The sequence below is a fragment of the Trichechus manatus genome, unplaced genomic scaffold (genome assembly GCF_000243295.1).
Source record: "Trichechus manatus latirostris isolate Lorelei unplaced genomic scaffold, TriManLat1.0 scaffold00045, whole genome shotgun sequence".
NCBI lineage: Eukaryota > Metazoa > Chordata > Mammalia > Sirenia > Trichechidae > Trichechus > Trichechus manatus.
Genome location: NW_004443981.1, coordinates 16926390 through 16940972, shown reverse-complemented (window position 1 = coordinate 16940972; position 14583 = coordinate 16926390). Strand labels below are relative to the sequence as shown.

General features: G+C 42.6%; 1 protein-coding gene across 1 annotated transcript in view; it reads right to left on the bottom strand.

Annotated features, from left to right (window-relative positions):
* Positions 1-14583, bottom strand: part of TDRD9 (tudor domain containing 9) — a 131505-nt gene that overhangs the window by 71525 nt on the left and 45397 nt on the right. The window contains exons 7-9 of the mRNA XM_004376801.2: positions 11109-11189; positions 4473-4637; positions 611-714 (exon numbers count right to left, since the gene is read on the bottom strand). Of these exons, the coding sequence (XP_004376858.1) occupies positions 611-714; positions 4473-4637; positions 11109-11189 (350 nt within the window). The remainder of the gene's footprint in view (positions 1-610; positions 715-4472; positions 4638-11108; positions 11190-14583) is intronic.

The following is a 14583-nucleotide window of genomic DNA, read 5'->3' as shown; positions in this document are numbered from 1 at the left end:
ATACACATTCTCATTGTCTGTTGTTGCAAAATATAAATGGTATTTATGGGCTGTAGTAAAATTAGCACAGTAAAGATTCAATAATACAGTATAGTATTTTTAAAATTATAGACTCTAATCACTACTTACAATGTAAAATTGTTGCTAAGGAAAAAGATGTTCAAGCTTCCAACAGCCAGCTAGAGAAATGAATGTCTGGATTACACAGGAGACCGCAGAGAGTCAGGGATGGATCTTTACAATAAACGAAAACAAAAGCAAAGGACAGCTTTCGAGGATTTCTATTAATGTGGTACGTTAAGTTCTACCTCAGGCTTACAAATGATACTGCATTTCTGGAGAAACTAGTCTATCTTCAGGCGATGGCACCTAGCTTTCAACAGTCAGTCCTAAAACTGCACTTGGCATGGCTTCAACTACTTTAAAACAGAAAATTACCAGCAAAAAATTTGTAAAAACATTAACCAGATTTTAAAAGATGTACAATAATTACTGGGAAAGTAGTCAGTTTTATCTTAACATTGTAAACACTAAAAAGTTTCAAAACGAATAAGAAATTTTTAAAATCACATATATATTCACGTACATCACCAAATGGAGTGCGTCTTACCCACTCTCTTTCATATCCAGGTCATCAAACATCTGAGTTAGAGACATGGCAACTTTATAGATATCCTTTGTTATCGCTGGTTCCTCCAGGAGATGAGGAGAAAGCTAAAAACAGGAAAAGTAAAGAGCTGGAAAACCAAAACAGGGCAACGGAGGAGATCCTGGGATGGGCTGGCTGGCTCCCTCCTTTAGTTGATCACTGTAACAAGTACCCTAAACAGAGAGTACTGCGCGCAGCCAGTATGCGCACACTCACCATGCATCCAGCACTACTGCAGGCACCTTACGTACACGGGACTATAGTGTTCAATCCCCTAAGCCAGCGGAGCAAGGATGGAGTCAGAGCGTCCACAGACAGACAAGACCTGGTGGGCAGGGAAGGAACCTGACCTTGAAGACTTGGCTTACGCCGCACCCACCGTGCAGGCAGCCCAGGGCCAGCACTCCCCCCTTATCAAGCACCCGCCTTGGAGCCCTAAGACTGAAACACAGTAATGTGGGGAACAAACCGAAACCAAACCCCCATTGCCATCGAGTTGATTCAAACTCAGAGTGACCCTACAGAACAGAGCAGAACTGCCCCAAGGGGCTTCCAAGGAGCAGCTGGTGGATTCAAACTGCCAACCTTTTGGTTAGCAGCTATTAGCTGTTAACCACTGCGCCACCAAGGCTCCAATGTGGGGACGGAGTCTTGAAAATCAAAAGTGCCATCAAGTAAAAGTAACAGTATACCTATATTTGCCAATTTAACAATAAAAATGTTTCTTTATGTTTTACAGAAGTAACATAACCGCCACATTAGGCTTCCGTCTACCAAGGCTCGTTGGGGTTACTAGACTACTTTTAAGTGTGTACCGGGAACAAAGCCTCTGAAACGGAGCCCAGGTGATTTCAAGCTGCCCCTCAGGCAACTGCCCCTCAGGCGCCAACACAGACGCAAAGCCAAGTCAGGTCAGATTTTCTAGTCTAAGCTAACAGCTTGCATGGAACTAAGCCCACGGCTATGTAAGCAGCTCCCTACAAAATGCAGCACAATAGTTACGTCATCATTTACACAGAATCTATTTTATAGTTATAATAGGTTTTTTCATCAAGAATAAAAAGGCTTTATCGTTTAATTAATAATTTTACTTATCAACTACGATAGGCAAGACATTGCATTTGATTTTGTGAAGGACGCAACAAAAGAAGTCTGCAGGAGATGAACAGCTAGCTATAAATTTTTCAATTTTTACTTAGTGTAAATTAAGTCAGCTAGTGTTGCAAATAATCCATTTCTCACTATTATGATAATTCAGTGATATAAGCATGACAAAATTACTTTCAATTAATCAGTAATTTTGAAGAAGCATTTCTAATAAATTCCTCCCTTTACCTTAAATAATCTTCTGCTTTAGCCAAACAATAACTGATATTTACCATAACACAACTGTACCTAAAAGAAATAGAAAAAAGGTGTGCTTTTTACAAACCCCAGCAGTGGTATCCAAACCCATCGAGAATTCTTTTCCTACAAACAAATCACGGAGAAAGCGTGCCTTCGTTCCACAAGTAATTCCACTGAGTTCTGAGAATCCAAGCCCAATGAACGCTTCTTAAACATGCTGCTAAGATACCAAATCTGTATCACGTCACACCCACTGGGACGACTATTATCAGAAAAAAACAGAAAACAAGTGCTGGCGAGGACATGGAGAAATGCAACCCTCATCCACTGCTGCTGCAGCCACTGTGGAGAACAGTTTGGCGGTTCCTCAAAAAAGCGAAACACAGAATCCTCTTATGGCGCAGCAATTCCACTCCTAGGTATATGCCCAAAAGAAGTGAAAGCAGAGACTCAAACAGATGCTTGTCTCTCAATGCTCACCACCACTATTCACAAGAGCCAAAAGGTGGAAACAACCCAAGTGTCCATTAACAGACGGGCGGATAAACAAAACGTGGTCCACACATATACTTCAGCGGTTATTACTGGCTCCCCTCAGATGCCGTTAGATTTGACAAAGCGCGTCTTCTTACACTAGGTGAAGCCTAGTTAGCCCTCTCTTTGTATCAGATACTACTGTTTACTTCAACATAACAAACGTTTTCAATAAAAGTCAAACCCTATACAGAGCAATCTGTCACTGTCCATCAGAATTACAAATGCACATATCCTCTGACCCAACAATTCCACTTCCAGAAATTTATTCTCTACGAAGGCATAGACCACACAGTGGTTCTCTCTGGGGGGCGTTTTACTCCCCAGGGGTTTTGTGGAAATGTCTGGAGACATTCTTCGTTGTCACAATGGTGAGAGGGTGCTACTGGCATCTAGTGGGTAGAGACCAGGGATGCTGCTAAGCATCCTACAATGCATAGGACAGCCCCCACCACAGAGAATTATCTAGCCAAATAGTCAACAGTACCGAGGCAGAGATACCCTGGCCTACAAGATATACTTTAAGATGTGCAAAATAATATATGTAAAAAGTCATTCCCTACAGCACTGTTTTTAATAAGGAAAGACAGGAAACCTGGGAGATTAGTTAAATAAATAACAGTAGGAACATCCACATGAATGAATGTTACACAACTCTAAAAAGAGAATGAAGAACTACAGACTGATATGGAAACGTGAAAATTCACGTGAGAAAAGCAAGGTGTGCCTAGAATTTCTGTGAAAAGAAGAAACAATGCATTCATATTTGCTTGTATACACAAAATAATTTCTGGAAGTGTTCACAAGAAATTAGTAACAGTGGCTTCCTCTTGCTGGTCGGGGAGCTGGGTGGACAGGACAGGGCAGGACAGGATGCGGGAATACAACATGCACTCACTGAACAGAAAACAATGGATACCAACTGTTACGGACAGAACTGTGTCCCCCCAAAATATGTGTTGTAAATTCTAACCTCCATGCCTATGGTTATAATTCCATTCGGGAATGGGCTGTCTTTGTTATGTTAATGAGGCAGGGAAAGTATAGGGTGTATCTTGAGTCAATCTCTTTTCAGATACAAAAGAGATTAAACAATCAAGAGAACAAGCAGAGATGGGGAAAGATAGATGAAAACCCACGCAGAGCTCTCCAAGGAACCAGGAAAACAAGCTGAAGAGACAAGGACCTAGAGCCGGCAGAGAGAGAGCCTTCCCCTAGAGCCGGCGCTCTGAATTCAGACTTCTAGCCTCCTAAACTGTGGGAAAATAAATTTGTTTGTTAAAGCCACCCACTTGTAGTATTTCTGTTATACCAGCACTAGATAACTAAGACATCAACTGTTACAGATAGAACTGTGTCCCCCTAAAAAATGAGTTGTAAATCTTAACCCCTATACCTGTGGTTTTGGAGCCCTGGTGGTGTGACGGTTAAGTGCTACGGCTATTAACCAAAAGGTCAGCAGTTCAAATTCACCAGCTGCTTCTTGAAAACCCTACAGGGCAGTTCCATCCTGTCTTATAGGGTCGCTATGAGTCGGAATTGACTCAAGGGCAATGGGTTTGGTTTTTTGTTTTATACCTGTGGTTATAATCCATTTGGGAATGGGTTTTCTTTGTTATGTTAATGAAGAAGCGTTAGTATAGGGTATTCTTAAATCAATCTCTTTTGAGATATAAAAGAGCACACAAACAACCAAGTAGGCAAGCACAAACGGAGGGGAAACACACACCATGTGGTCTCCAAGAAACCAGGAAACAAGCTGACCAAGACAAAGACCTTCCCCCAGAGCCGGCAGAGAGGGAGGGCCTTCCCCTAGAGCCCACACCCTGAATTCAGACTTGCAGCCTCCTAAACTGTAAGAAAGTAAGTTTCTGTTTGTTGAAGCCGCCCACTGGTGGTATTTCTGTGACAGAAGCACCAGAAGACAGCGACGCCAACATACCCTGCCGTGGTGGATGTGCACCAGATCATCAAGGTAATATTCTTCAACCGAATAGGGCTTGCCTTCCACTTCAAAAATGTAGGCAGGATTCATTTTGTTTTGAACAGGAACTGCAAAGTAGTCTGCAAACTCTTTACAGTTAATGGTGGCTGACATCAGGATCACCTATAAAATAGAGGAAGAAGAACCATTAAGATTAACAATAATAACAATCATAATATTTTTTTTCATAAAATTGAAATCCTTTCTAAATTCCAGGTTTACTGTCTGCTCCATCCCTGTATTTAATAACGTTTGAGAGTTTAACAGAATACCTTGATTTAATCTCTAGTGTAATACAAACTACTGCAGTCTAAAGAATACTCAGATACCAACTTCCACTATTTCTCTTCAATTATTTTACCAAATGAAGAAACTCACATCTCCAATAAAGTTATGGTATCACCATTATTTGAAAGGGAACTCCGCATCAGAAAACTAACCAAGAGTGAGCTACTAGAAGACGCGTCCCAGAAAAATGAGGACGTAAACCAGGCATCGTTTCATTCTGCCATCCTCAAGGCTGCCACGAGCTGGAGCCAACTCGTGGGCAACTAACCACCACCACCACCCAGGGAAGAGGAAGTCAAGGGGTCCAGAAGACCTTGGCTCTACCCCAAGAACCCAGAGAAGTCCCAGACGACAGCCGTGCAGCAGCCGGGAGAGAGGCCAGTCCAGACTGGGCGCGAGGGTGGAGGCGCAGGGGCTACAGGCTTACGTGTGCCAAAAAGCAAATGTGGGATGATACGCTTAAGAAACTCAGCCATCAACTGCCAGAGGTGGCCCAGCAGCTGTGTCCTGTAGAAGGCGCCGCGTTCAGGGCTCTGTGCCACTCACCATGGCCACAGTGCTAAGGGGGAGGTAGGTGCGGCTACCTGGCTGGCTGCAACTACCCCCAGCATCCAGCAATGAGCAATTCTGCAGCATTCATTTTAGCAGGAAAGGTAAGCACTTTATATAGTCATTATCAGTACAGTTACAAAGTAGAAAAGACTACCTTTTCCCCTTTGATATTCGATGAGAATGATAACGTCCCTACGTACCAGAACTCATTTTGTTATGTCTGAGGTTAGAAGGAAGCTCTGAGAAGCCCCTTGGGGGGGGAGTGGCCCCGAAGGGACATTCCAATGACAGCAGACAATCACTAAACTGCCTTCTAAGGAAAAGCAGGGAGTCCTGGTGGCACAGTGGTTAAGAGCTCAGCTGCTAACCAAAAGGTCGGCAGTTCAAATCCACCAGTTGCTCCTTAGTAACCCTATGGGGCAGTTCTGCTCTGTCCTATAGAGTCGCTATAAGTCGGATTTGACTCGATGGCAATGGGTAAGGAATGGCAAGCTGCGAATCATTTTCTGGCTGAGTGTGGCCTGGTGACCGAGGCCCTGTCTGGACTGCTGGGGTGACGGACACACGGCTTGGCCTCCAGCCACCTCAGTGCGCTCCCCCGGCCCCAGCCTCTCCTCCAACAAACAAGTTGCAGCCTGTTGTCAAGGGCAGACCTGGTGCCTGCTGTGGCCAGCTGGAGGTGACAGCAAGGCAGGTGGGACAGAGAGGAAGCCAAGACAGGGGACCAAAGGGCCCTCTAAAGTAGGGTGGGGAGAGGAAGGAGACCTTATAGCCCCCTCAGTCCATGCTCCTGAATGAAGCCCTCTGACAGTGGCTCTCTTTAAAACAGTAATAAGAAGTTCTTGAGTTCAAGGAAATTTAAAACTTGACTTCTAATTTCTTGGTCCAACCACCGTACCGCAGAAGGTTCTATACGCAGCCAATAGCTGCTTTGTACACTTTTAATACATCCTGAACACACTGCGACTGACAGACCGTTTCTGACCACTCACACAGCAGGTCACTGGCCCTTCCCACCGCTTCCAACCACGCAGGAGATGCCGTTTGACTCTTTACTACTGAAAACTTCACGTACTCTGGTCATCCTCTTGGAGTAAAAAACAAAAGTATTAAAAGGACAGTCAAGAAGGAACCCAAGCTGCTGAATGATCTTCAATGCCATTCATGGCCATTCTCAGGATTCTGAAAAATGAATGACAGCTAATAGTCAATTTCTCTCGTTCACTTCCGGTCACCTGGAACAATGAGATCACCTACCACACACGTGTAGGTGCCATTCACCAGGTGAGACTGTGGCCCCACTGAGGCTGAAGTGTCCCACGTTTTGGGGAAGAGGGGAGGAGAAATATTCCCCTAAGCAAAAACATGGATTAAAGGTTTGAAGGCAATCTTCTTTACGATTTAGAAATCAACTATTTTCCAGTAATATCAAATCCTTAGCAGTCCCATTACATGTGATATGAACATTCCAATCATTGTTAGCTTTTATAAAGCTGTTTCCAAAACACTCCTACTTGGCATAACTGAGCTGACAGATGTTCAGATTTCTTTATTGTTGTAAGATGCCGTCGAGTCAGCTCCAGTTCATAGCTGCCCCAAACGAAACACTGCCCTATCCTGCGCCATCCTCACTATCATTGCTATTTGAGCCCATTGTTGCAGCCACTGTGGCAATCCACCTCACTGATGGTCTCCCTCTTTTTTGCTCACTCTCTACTTTACCAAACATGTCCAAAGAATGTCAGACGCAGTCTCACCAACCTCTCTTCTGAGGAGCGTTCTGGCTGCACTTCTTCCAAGACAGATTTATTCATTCAAGGTATATTCAATATTCTTTGCCAACACCATAATTCAAAGGCATCAATTCTTCTTCCGTCTTTGTCTTAGTCATCTAGTACTGCTCTAACAGAAATACCACAAGTGGACAGCTTTAACAAAGAGAAAGTTATTCTCTCACAGTCCAGTAGGCTTCAAGCCCAAATTCAGGGTGTCAGCTCCAAGGGAAGGCTTTGTCTTCTCTGCTGGCTCTGGAGGAAGGTCCTTGTTATGCATCAGTCTTCCTTGGTCTGGGAGCACCTCAGGTCCAAAGGACGCGCTCTGCTCCCAGCACTGCTTTCTTGGTGATATGAGGTTCCCATGTGTCTCTGCTTGCTTCTCTCTTTTATATCTCAAAAGAGATCGCATTATAAGACACTATCTAATCTTGTCAACCTCATCAGTATAACCTCATCACAGTGATAGAATTTATAACACATAAGGAGATCACATATAATCCCATCATAGTAATAGAGTTTACAACACATAAGGAAATCACATCAGATAACACAATCATACAATACTGGGAATCATGACCTAGCCAAGTTGGTACACACATTTTTGGGGGGATACAATTCAATCCATGACAATCTTCCTTATTCATTTTCCAGCTTTTGCATGCATATGACGCATCTGAAAATACCATGGCTTAGGTCAGGTACACCTTAGTCCTCAAAGTGACATCTTTGCTTTTTAACACTTTTAAGCAGGTCTTTTGTAGCAGATTTCTCCAATGCAGTACATCTTTTGATTTCTTGACTGCTGCTTCCATGGGTATTGATTGTAAACTCAAGTAAAATGAAATCCCTGACAACTTCAATCTTTTCTCCAGTTATTATGAGGTTGCTTATTGGTCCAATTCTGAGGATTTTTGTTTTATGTTGAGATGTAATCCATACTGAAGGCTGTGGTCTTTGATCTTCGTCACTAAGTGCTTCAAATCCTCTTCACTTTCAGCAAGCAAGGTTGTGCCATCTGTATATCGTAGGTTGTTGATGAGTCTTCCTCCAATGCTGATGCTCCGTTCTTCTTCATACAGTCCAGCTCCTCGGATTATTTGCTCAGCAGACAGACTGAATAAGTATGGTAAAAGGATACAACCCTGACGCACACTTTTCTTGACTTTAAACCACACAGTAGTCCCTTGTTCTGTTGAACAACTGCCTCTTGGCCTATGTATAAGTTCTGCATCAGCACAATTAAGTGTCCTAAAATTCCCATTCTTTGCAATATTTTCCATAATTTGTTAGAATCCACACAGTCAAACACCTTTGCATAGTCAATGAAACAAAGGTAAACATCTTTCTGGTATTCTCTGCTTTCATCCAAGACCCATCTGACATCAGCAATGATATCCCTCATTCCATGTCCTCTCTCTGAATCCAGCCTGAATCTCTGGCCATTCCCTGACAATGTACTGCTGCAATTGAATTATCTTCAGCAAAATTTTACTTGTGTGTGATATTAATGATATTGTTCCATATTTTCTGCATTCTGTTGGATCAAATTTTTGGGGATGGACACTAACGGTTGGCCAGGTAGCTGTCTTCCAAATTTCTTAGCATAGACAAGTGAGTGCTTCAAGCATGGCATTCATTTTCTGAAACATCTCAACTGGTATTCCATCACTTCTTGGAATCTTGTTTTTCACTAATGCCTTCAGTGCAGCTTGGACTTCTTCCTTCAATACCGTCAGCTCTTGATTATGTGTTACCTCCTCAAATGGTTGAACATTGACCAGTTCCATTTGGTACAATGATTCTGTGTATTCCTTCCATTTCCTTTTGATGCTTGTTGCATCATTCAGTATTTTGACCATAGAATCCTTCAATATTGCAACTCGAGGCTTGAAGTTTTTCTTCAGTTCTTTCAGCTTGAGAAATGCTGAGTGTGTTCTTCCTTTTTGATTTTCTAACTCCAGGTCTTTACCCATGTCATTATAAAACTTTATTTTGTCTTCTTGAGCCTCCCTTTGAAATCTTCTGTTCAGCTCTTTTACTTCACTTCTTCCTTTTGCTTTAGCTACTCAATGTTCTAGAGCAAGTTTTAGAGTCTCTTCTGATATCCATTTGGGTCTTTTCTTTCCTGTCTTTTTAATGACCTTCTGCTTTCTTCATGTATGATGTCCTTGATGTCATTCCACAACTCACCTGGTCTTCAGTCATTATAGTGTTCAACGCTTCAAATCTATTCTTGAGATGGTCTCTAAATTCAGGTGGGATATACTCAAGGTCATATTTTGGCTCTTGTGGACTTGCTCTAATTTCCTCAGTTTCAACTTGAACTTGCACAGGAGCAATTGATGGTCTGTTCTGAAGTCAGCCCCTGGCCTTGTTCTGACTGATTGTATTGAGCTTTTCCATCATTTTTTTCCACAGATGTAGCTGACTCGATTTCTGTGTATTCCATCCTGCGAGGTCCACATATATAGTTGCTGCTTATGTTGTTGAAAAATGGTATTTCCAATGAATATGTTTGCTGGTCTTGCAAAATTCTATCATGCGATCTCTGGTGTCATTTCTATTACCAAGGCCGTATTTTCCAACTGCTGATCCTTCTTTGTTTCCAAGTTTCACATTCCAATCACCAATAATTATCAATGGATCTTGACTGCATGTTTCATCAATTTCAGGCTGCAGAAGTTGGTAAAAATCTTCAATTTCTTCCTTTTTGGCGTTAGTGGTTTTTGTGTAAATTTAAATAATAGTCGTATTAACTGGTCTTCCTTGTAGGCGTTTGGACATTATCCTATCACTGACAGCGTTGTACTTCAGGACAGATCCTGAAATGTTCTTTTTGACAATGAATGTGACACTATTTCTCTTTAATTTGTTAATCCTGGCACAGTAGACCATATGATTGTCCAATTCAAAATCACCAATACCAGTCCATTTCACTAATGCCTAGGGTATCGATCTTCAAGCATTCCATTTCATTTCTGACAAGTTCCAATTTTCCTTCATTCATACTCGCACATTTCACACTCCAATTATTAATGGATGTCTGCAGCTGTTTCTTCTCATTTTGAGCCATGCCACATTAGCAAATGAAGGTCCTGAAAGTTTTATTCCATCCAAATCATTAAGGTCAACTCTACTCTGAAGAGGCAGCTCTTGCCCAGTCTTATTTTGAGTGCCTTCCAACCTGAGGGGCTCATTTTCTGGCACTAGATGAGACAATGTTCCACTGATATTCATTAAGTCTTCACTGGCCAATTTTCTTAGAAGTAGATCACCAGGTCCTTCTTCCTAGTCTGCCTCAGGCTGGAAGCTCCACTGAAACCTGTCCACCACAGGTGACCCTGCTGGTATTTGAATACCGGTGGCATAACATCCAACATCACAGCAACATGCAGCCACCACAATACAATAAACTGACAGACCAGTGGTGGTAGACTTCATTAGCTTGCATAATTATCATAAACCCTTCGCTATTTTGACCTACTTAACGACTTCCTCCTTTGTGTTCAAATTAAGATGTAGACAATACTTACTATCCCCAATGATTTTCAGTTACCTTATAACTTACAGCTCTAAAACAGCAGAACACATACTGTTCTCAATGTTCAATGTGCTTTATTTAGTGCTGTTTTTAAAATAACAGTTGCAGATTCATTCACATACCTTTAAATTGTGGTACTTATTCAACCAAAAGCAAAGCTCCAATACCTAGTGTTTCATTACAGTGAACCATTATTAGATCATTTTCTGCAGCCTGAAGAAAATTTTAGAATTTAACACAACATCATAACCAAGAAAGTACTGCGTTCTCTGATAAGAAGAGAATGACTGTATGCCTGCTTCCCAGCAAACTCTGTAGCATTATATATGATAGTGAATTTTAAGAGTCACTGGTTCAACTCTGTCTGTTAAGATAATGAAAATCAAAACTAAACAATAAATCTCAACCCTAAATGTTTCTGTTACTCATAAAATTTACCTTCACAAAACGTGAATTTGTTCTTAAAAGTTTGCGGACTACCAACAGCAAGAAATCCATTTCTTCAGTTCGCTCGTGCACCTAAAAGAAAAAGAGAGAGCATCAGATGACAGGCAGTCATTGCTGAACAGGGGGAAAGAGTCTTTAGTGGGGACCACAGCAGTTCTCTCTCCTGGTGAAGAGGAAGTAAGAGCTCGGCCTGCAGATCAGCCCATACAACAGAGAGGCCTCGCAGTTCCTCGGCCCAGCTGGTGTTTCTCTTCAGGGCTCTAGCAGCATGTTGGGCAGAGTAATGTTTAGCATCCTTGGCCCTTCCCACTTAATGCCAACAGTACTGCAGATCACTGTGACAACCAAAAAGATTCCTATCCATGCCCAAACACAGAGAGCCACTGGACCAGCCTTCACAGCAACCCTGGGCTACCATACACCTCTGCCACTGTCTGAAGCTATACTGCTACTTTAATAAGTAGAAGGGAGGCCGTGTCACTCTAACAGTGATGGGGAGCAGTGTGTCCTACCTGGCAGGACGTGCTCAGGGAATGCAGGACTTGTTCACAAGGGTTAGCCCTGGAAAGCTGGGCCAGTCAAAAACAGGTCAATCAGACTGGGTTGGCTCCAAGATCAACCGGGAGGACCTCAACAGCAATGATGTGCAGGAGTATTCAGGATAGCAGTTGTTTCATGGCCATTCTCAGACAGAAACCTTTCGACTGAGCCAATCCAGAACCTGCAGCCACTCCATCCCCACCCTGCCCAGAACCAGCTCACAGCAAACGGCGAAGGCACATGAGGTAGGTCTCTAGAGACTCGCTCACTTAGTCAGGAGACCTCAATGCACAAAATCCAAACCAGTTGCCATCAAGTTGACTCCAGTTCATGGAGACCCCACGTGTATAAGGGGGGAAATAATTCTGCTCTGGAACATCTCTCTTCCAAAATAGCGAGATCAGCTACTAAGCTTGAGAAGAGTTCTCCTCCTCTCACACGCAGGGCCGGTCACCTATTTCATAACAATTCCACTCCAGATCCTCGCATCTTCCTCACTTCCCACTGAAGAACATATGCAGAGAAGTAGTGTAGAGAAAAGAGAAAAAAAAATCAATACCTGGAAGCTACTTAAAGTTCATGGAACAAGGGCTGGAAATCCTAACAAAACACCATTGTAAATCTAATTCTTATTTCATTCTATCGCCAAACTCCAGAACACTTCCTCAACTGGAACATCCTATCTCACTCACACTTAAGAAAAATAAAGGCTATCACCAATGCAGTCCCCCCAAAATGACTTTTCAGCTTTAAGTCTGCTGCCACCTCCACACTTAGCCTTAAACCAGCCCACTGACTTTATAGGCTGAGGTCTTCTACCCGGGCTCTGGGGGCACTCTTACTCCTCCTCGGCCCTCAAGGACCCAGTCACCCCACCTCTGCACTGGATACCCACCACAGCAGACACACACAAATCAGTAGACATCTGCCTCCCCCAAATGTCGTCTTTATAGCCTCAGAACCTAACAAGGTATCTTTCTCATAGCAGGTACTCAGTAAATGTTTATTGAATGAATGACTTGCCTGAAGCTAGTTTAACTTTCTCTCTGCTGAGAAGTTAGAAATACTGTCAGCGTCACATTTTCAACTGCTTGGTCATTCTCAACTGTTGCTCTTATATTTCTTTTGAAATTCAAATCATCCCACAGAACGTGAAAAATACTGCTTGTAAACCCAAAACTCCAAGTATTTCCAATCCATTTGTTCATTAAGCAAATACTTGCCAGAGCGCCTACTTGGTGCCGAAGATGTCATGGTCAGCGTGGGGCTGTTGGGACAGACAGCACTCTGCCAGCTGCCACGTCCCTGAGGGCCAGCTCTGGCAGAGAGTAGACAACCTTTGTCAAATATCATGGCCTAGCTTCAGGAAGAATGCAGTCAATGAGGGGTGAGGGTGAGTGTGTCCATGTCACTCATGTGCATAAGAAAACAACTTAGAAAATAAATGCAGGCGTTAAAGTACAGGCTCCAGAGTGAACTCCCAGGTGTGAACTCAGCAGCACCATTTGCTATCTGGAGTCTGAGCAATGAATTTCTTTAAGCTCAAGTTTCCTTTCATGTAAAACAGGCCTAACATATAGTAAAAGGTTCAGTGAATGGTAGCTATCATGAATTTCATATCACCTTTTGGCATGTTACTTATTAAATTTTAATTTCATCTCTACCTGATGCGAAGACAAATTGCCAAAAGTCACAAACAAAAATTGTGAACCATATAAAACATTACACTACTTTGCAAAGAAGAAAAGCAGGTCATTTTCCCCTTTCCCTACTCCCCAGAACACCCCACGGTAAGATAAAACCAAGCAAATGTACAAAAGATTATAAACTCACTAACTCAGGTTTACCTGTAGTGCATTCTGGTACTACAGTCATGCGTAGCTTAATGTCCGCTACTGTTATTATTGTTAGGTACCGTCGAGTCGATTCCGACTCATAGCGACCCTACGTACAACAGAACAAAACACTGACTGGTCCTGCGCCATCCTCACAATCATCGTTATGCTTGAGCCCATTGTTGCAGCCACTGTGTCAATCCATCTTGTTGAGGGTTTTCCTCTTTTTCACTGACCCTCTCTACTTTACCAAGCATAATGTCCTTCTTCAGGGACTGGTCTCTCCTGATAACATGTCCAAAGTATCTGGGACATAGTCTTGCCATCCTTCCTTCTAAAGAGCATTCTGGTCATACTTCTTCCAAGACAGATTTGCTGGTTGTTTTGGTAGTCCACGGTATATTCAACATTCTTCTCTAACACCACAATTCAAAGGCATCAATTTTTCTTCAGTCTTACTTATTCATCGTCCAGCTTCCACAGGCATATTACGCAACTGAAAATACCATGGCTTGGGTCAGGTGCACCTTAGTCTTCAAGGTGACATCTTTGCTTTTCAACACTTTAAAGAGGTCTTTTGCAACAGATTTGCCCAACACAATGCGTCTTTTGATTTCTTGACTGCTGCTTCCATGGGTGTTGATTATGGATCCAAGTAAGATGAAATCCGTGACAACTTCAATCTTTTCTCCATTTATTATGATGTTGCTTATTGGTCCAATTGTGAGGATTTTTGTTTTATGTTGAGATGTAATCCATACTGAAGGCTGGGGTCTTTGATCTTCGTCACTAAGTGCTTCAAATCCTCTTCACTTTCAGCAAGCAAGGTTGTGCCATCTGTATATCGTAGGTTGTTAATGAGTTTTCCTTCAATTCTGATGCCCCTTTCTTCCTCATATAGTCCAGCTTCTCGGATTATTTGCTCGGCATACAGATTGAATAGGTATGGTGAAAGGATACAACCCTGACGCACACCTTTCCTGACTTTAAACCACACAGTATCCCCTTGTTCTGTTCAAATGACAGCCTCTTGATCTACGTAAGGTTCCTCATGGGCAAAATCAAGTGTCCCAGAATTCCCATTCTTTGCA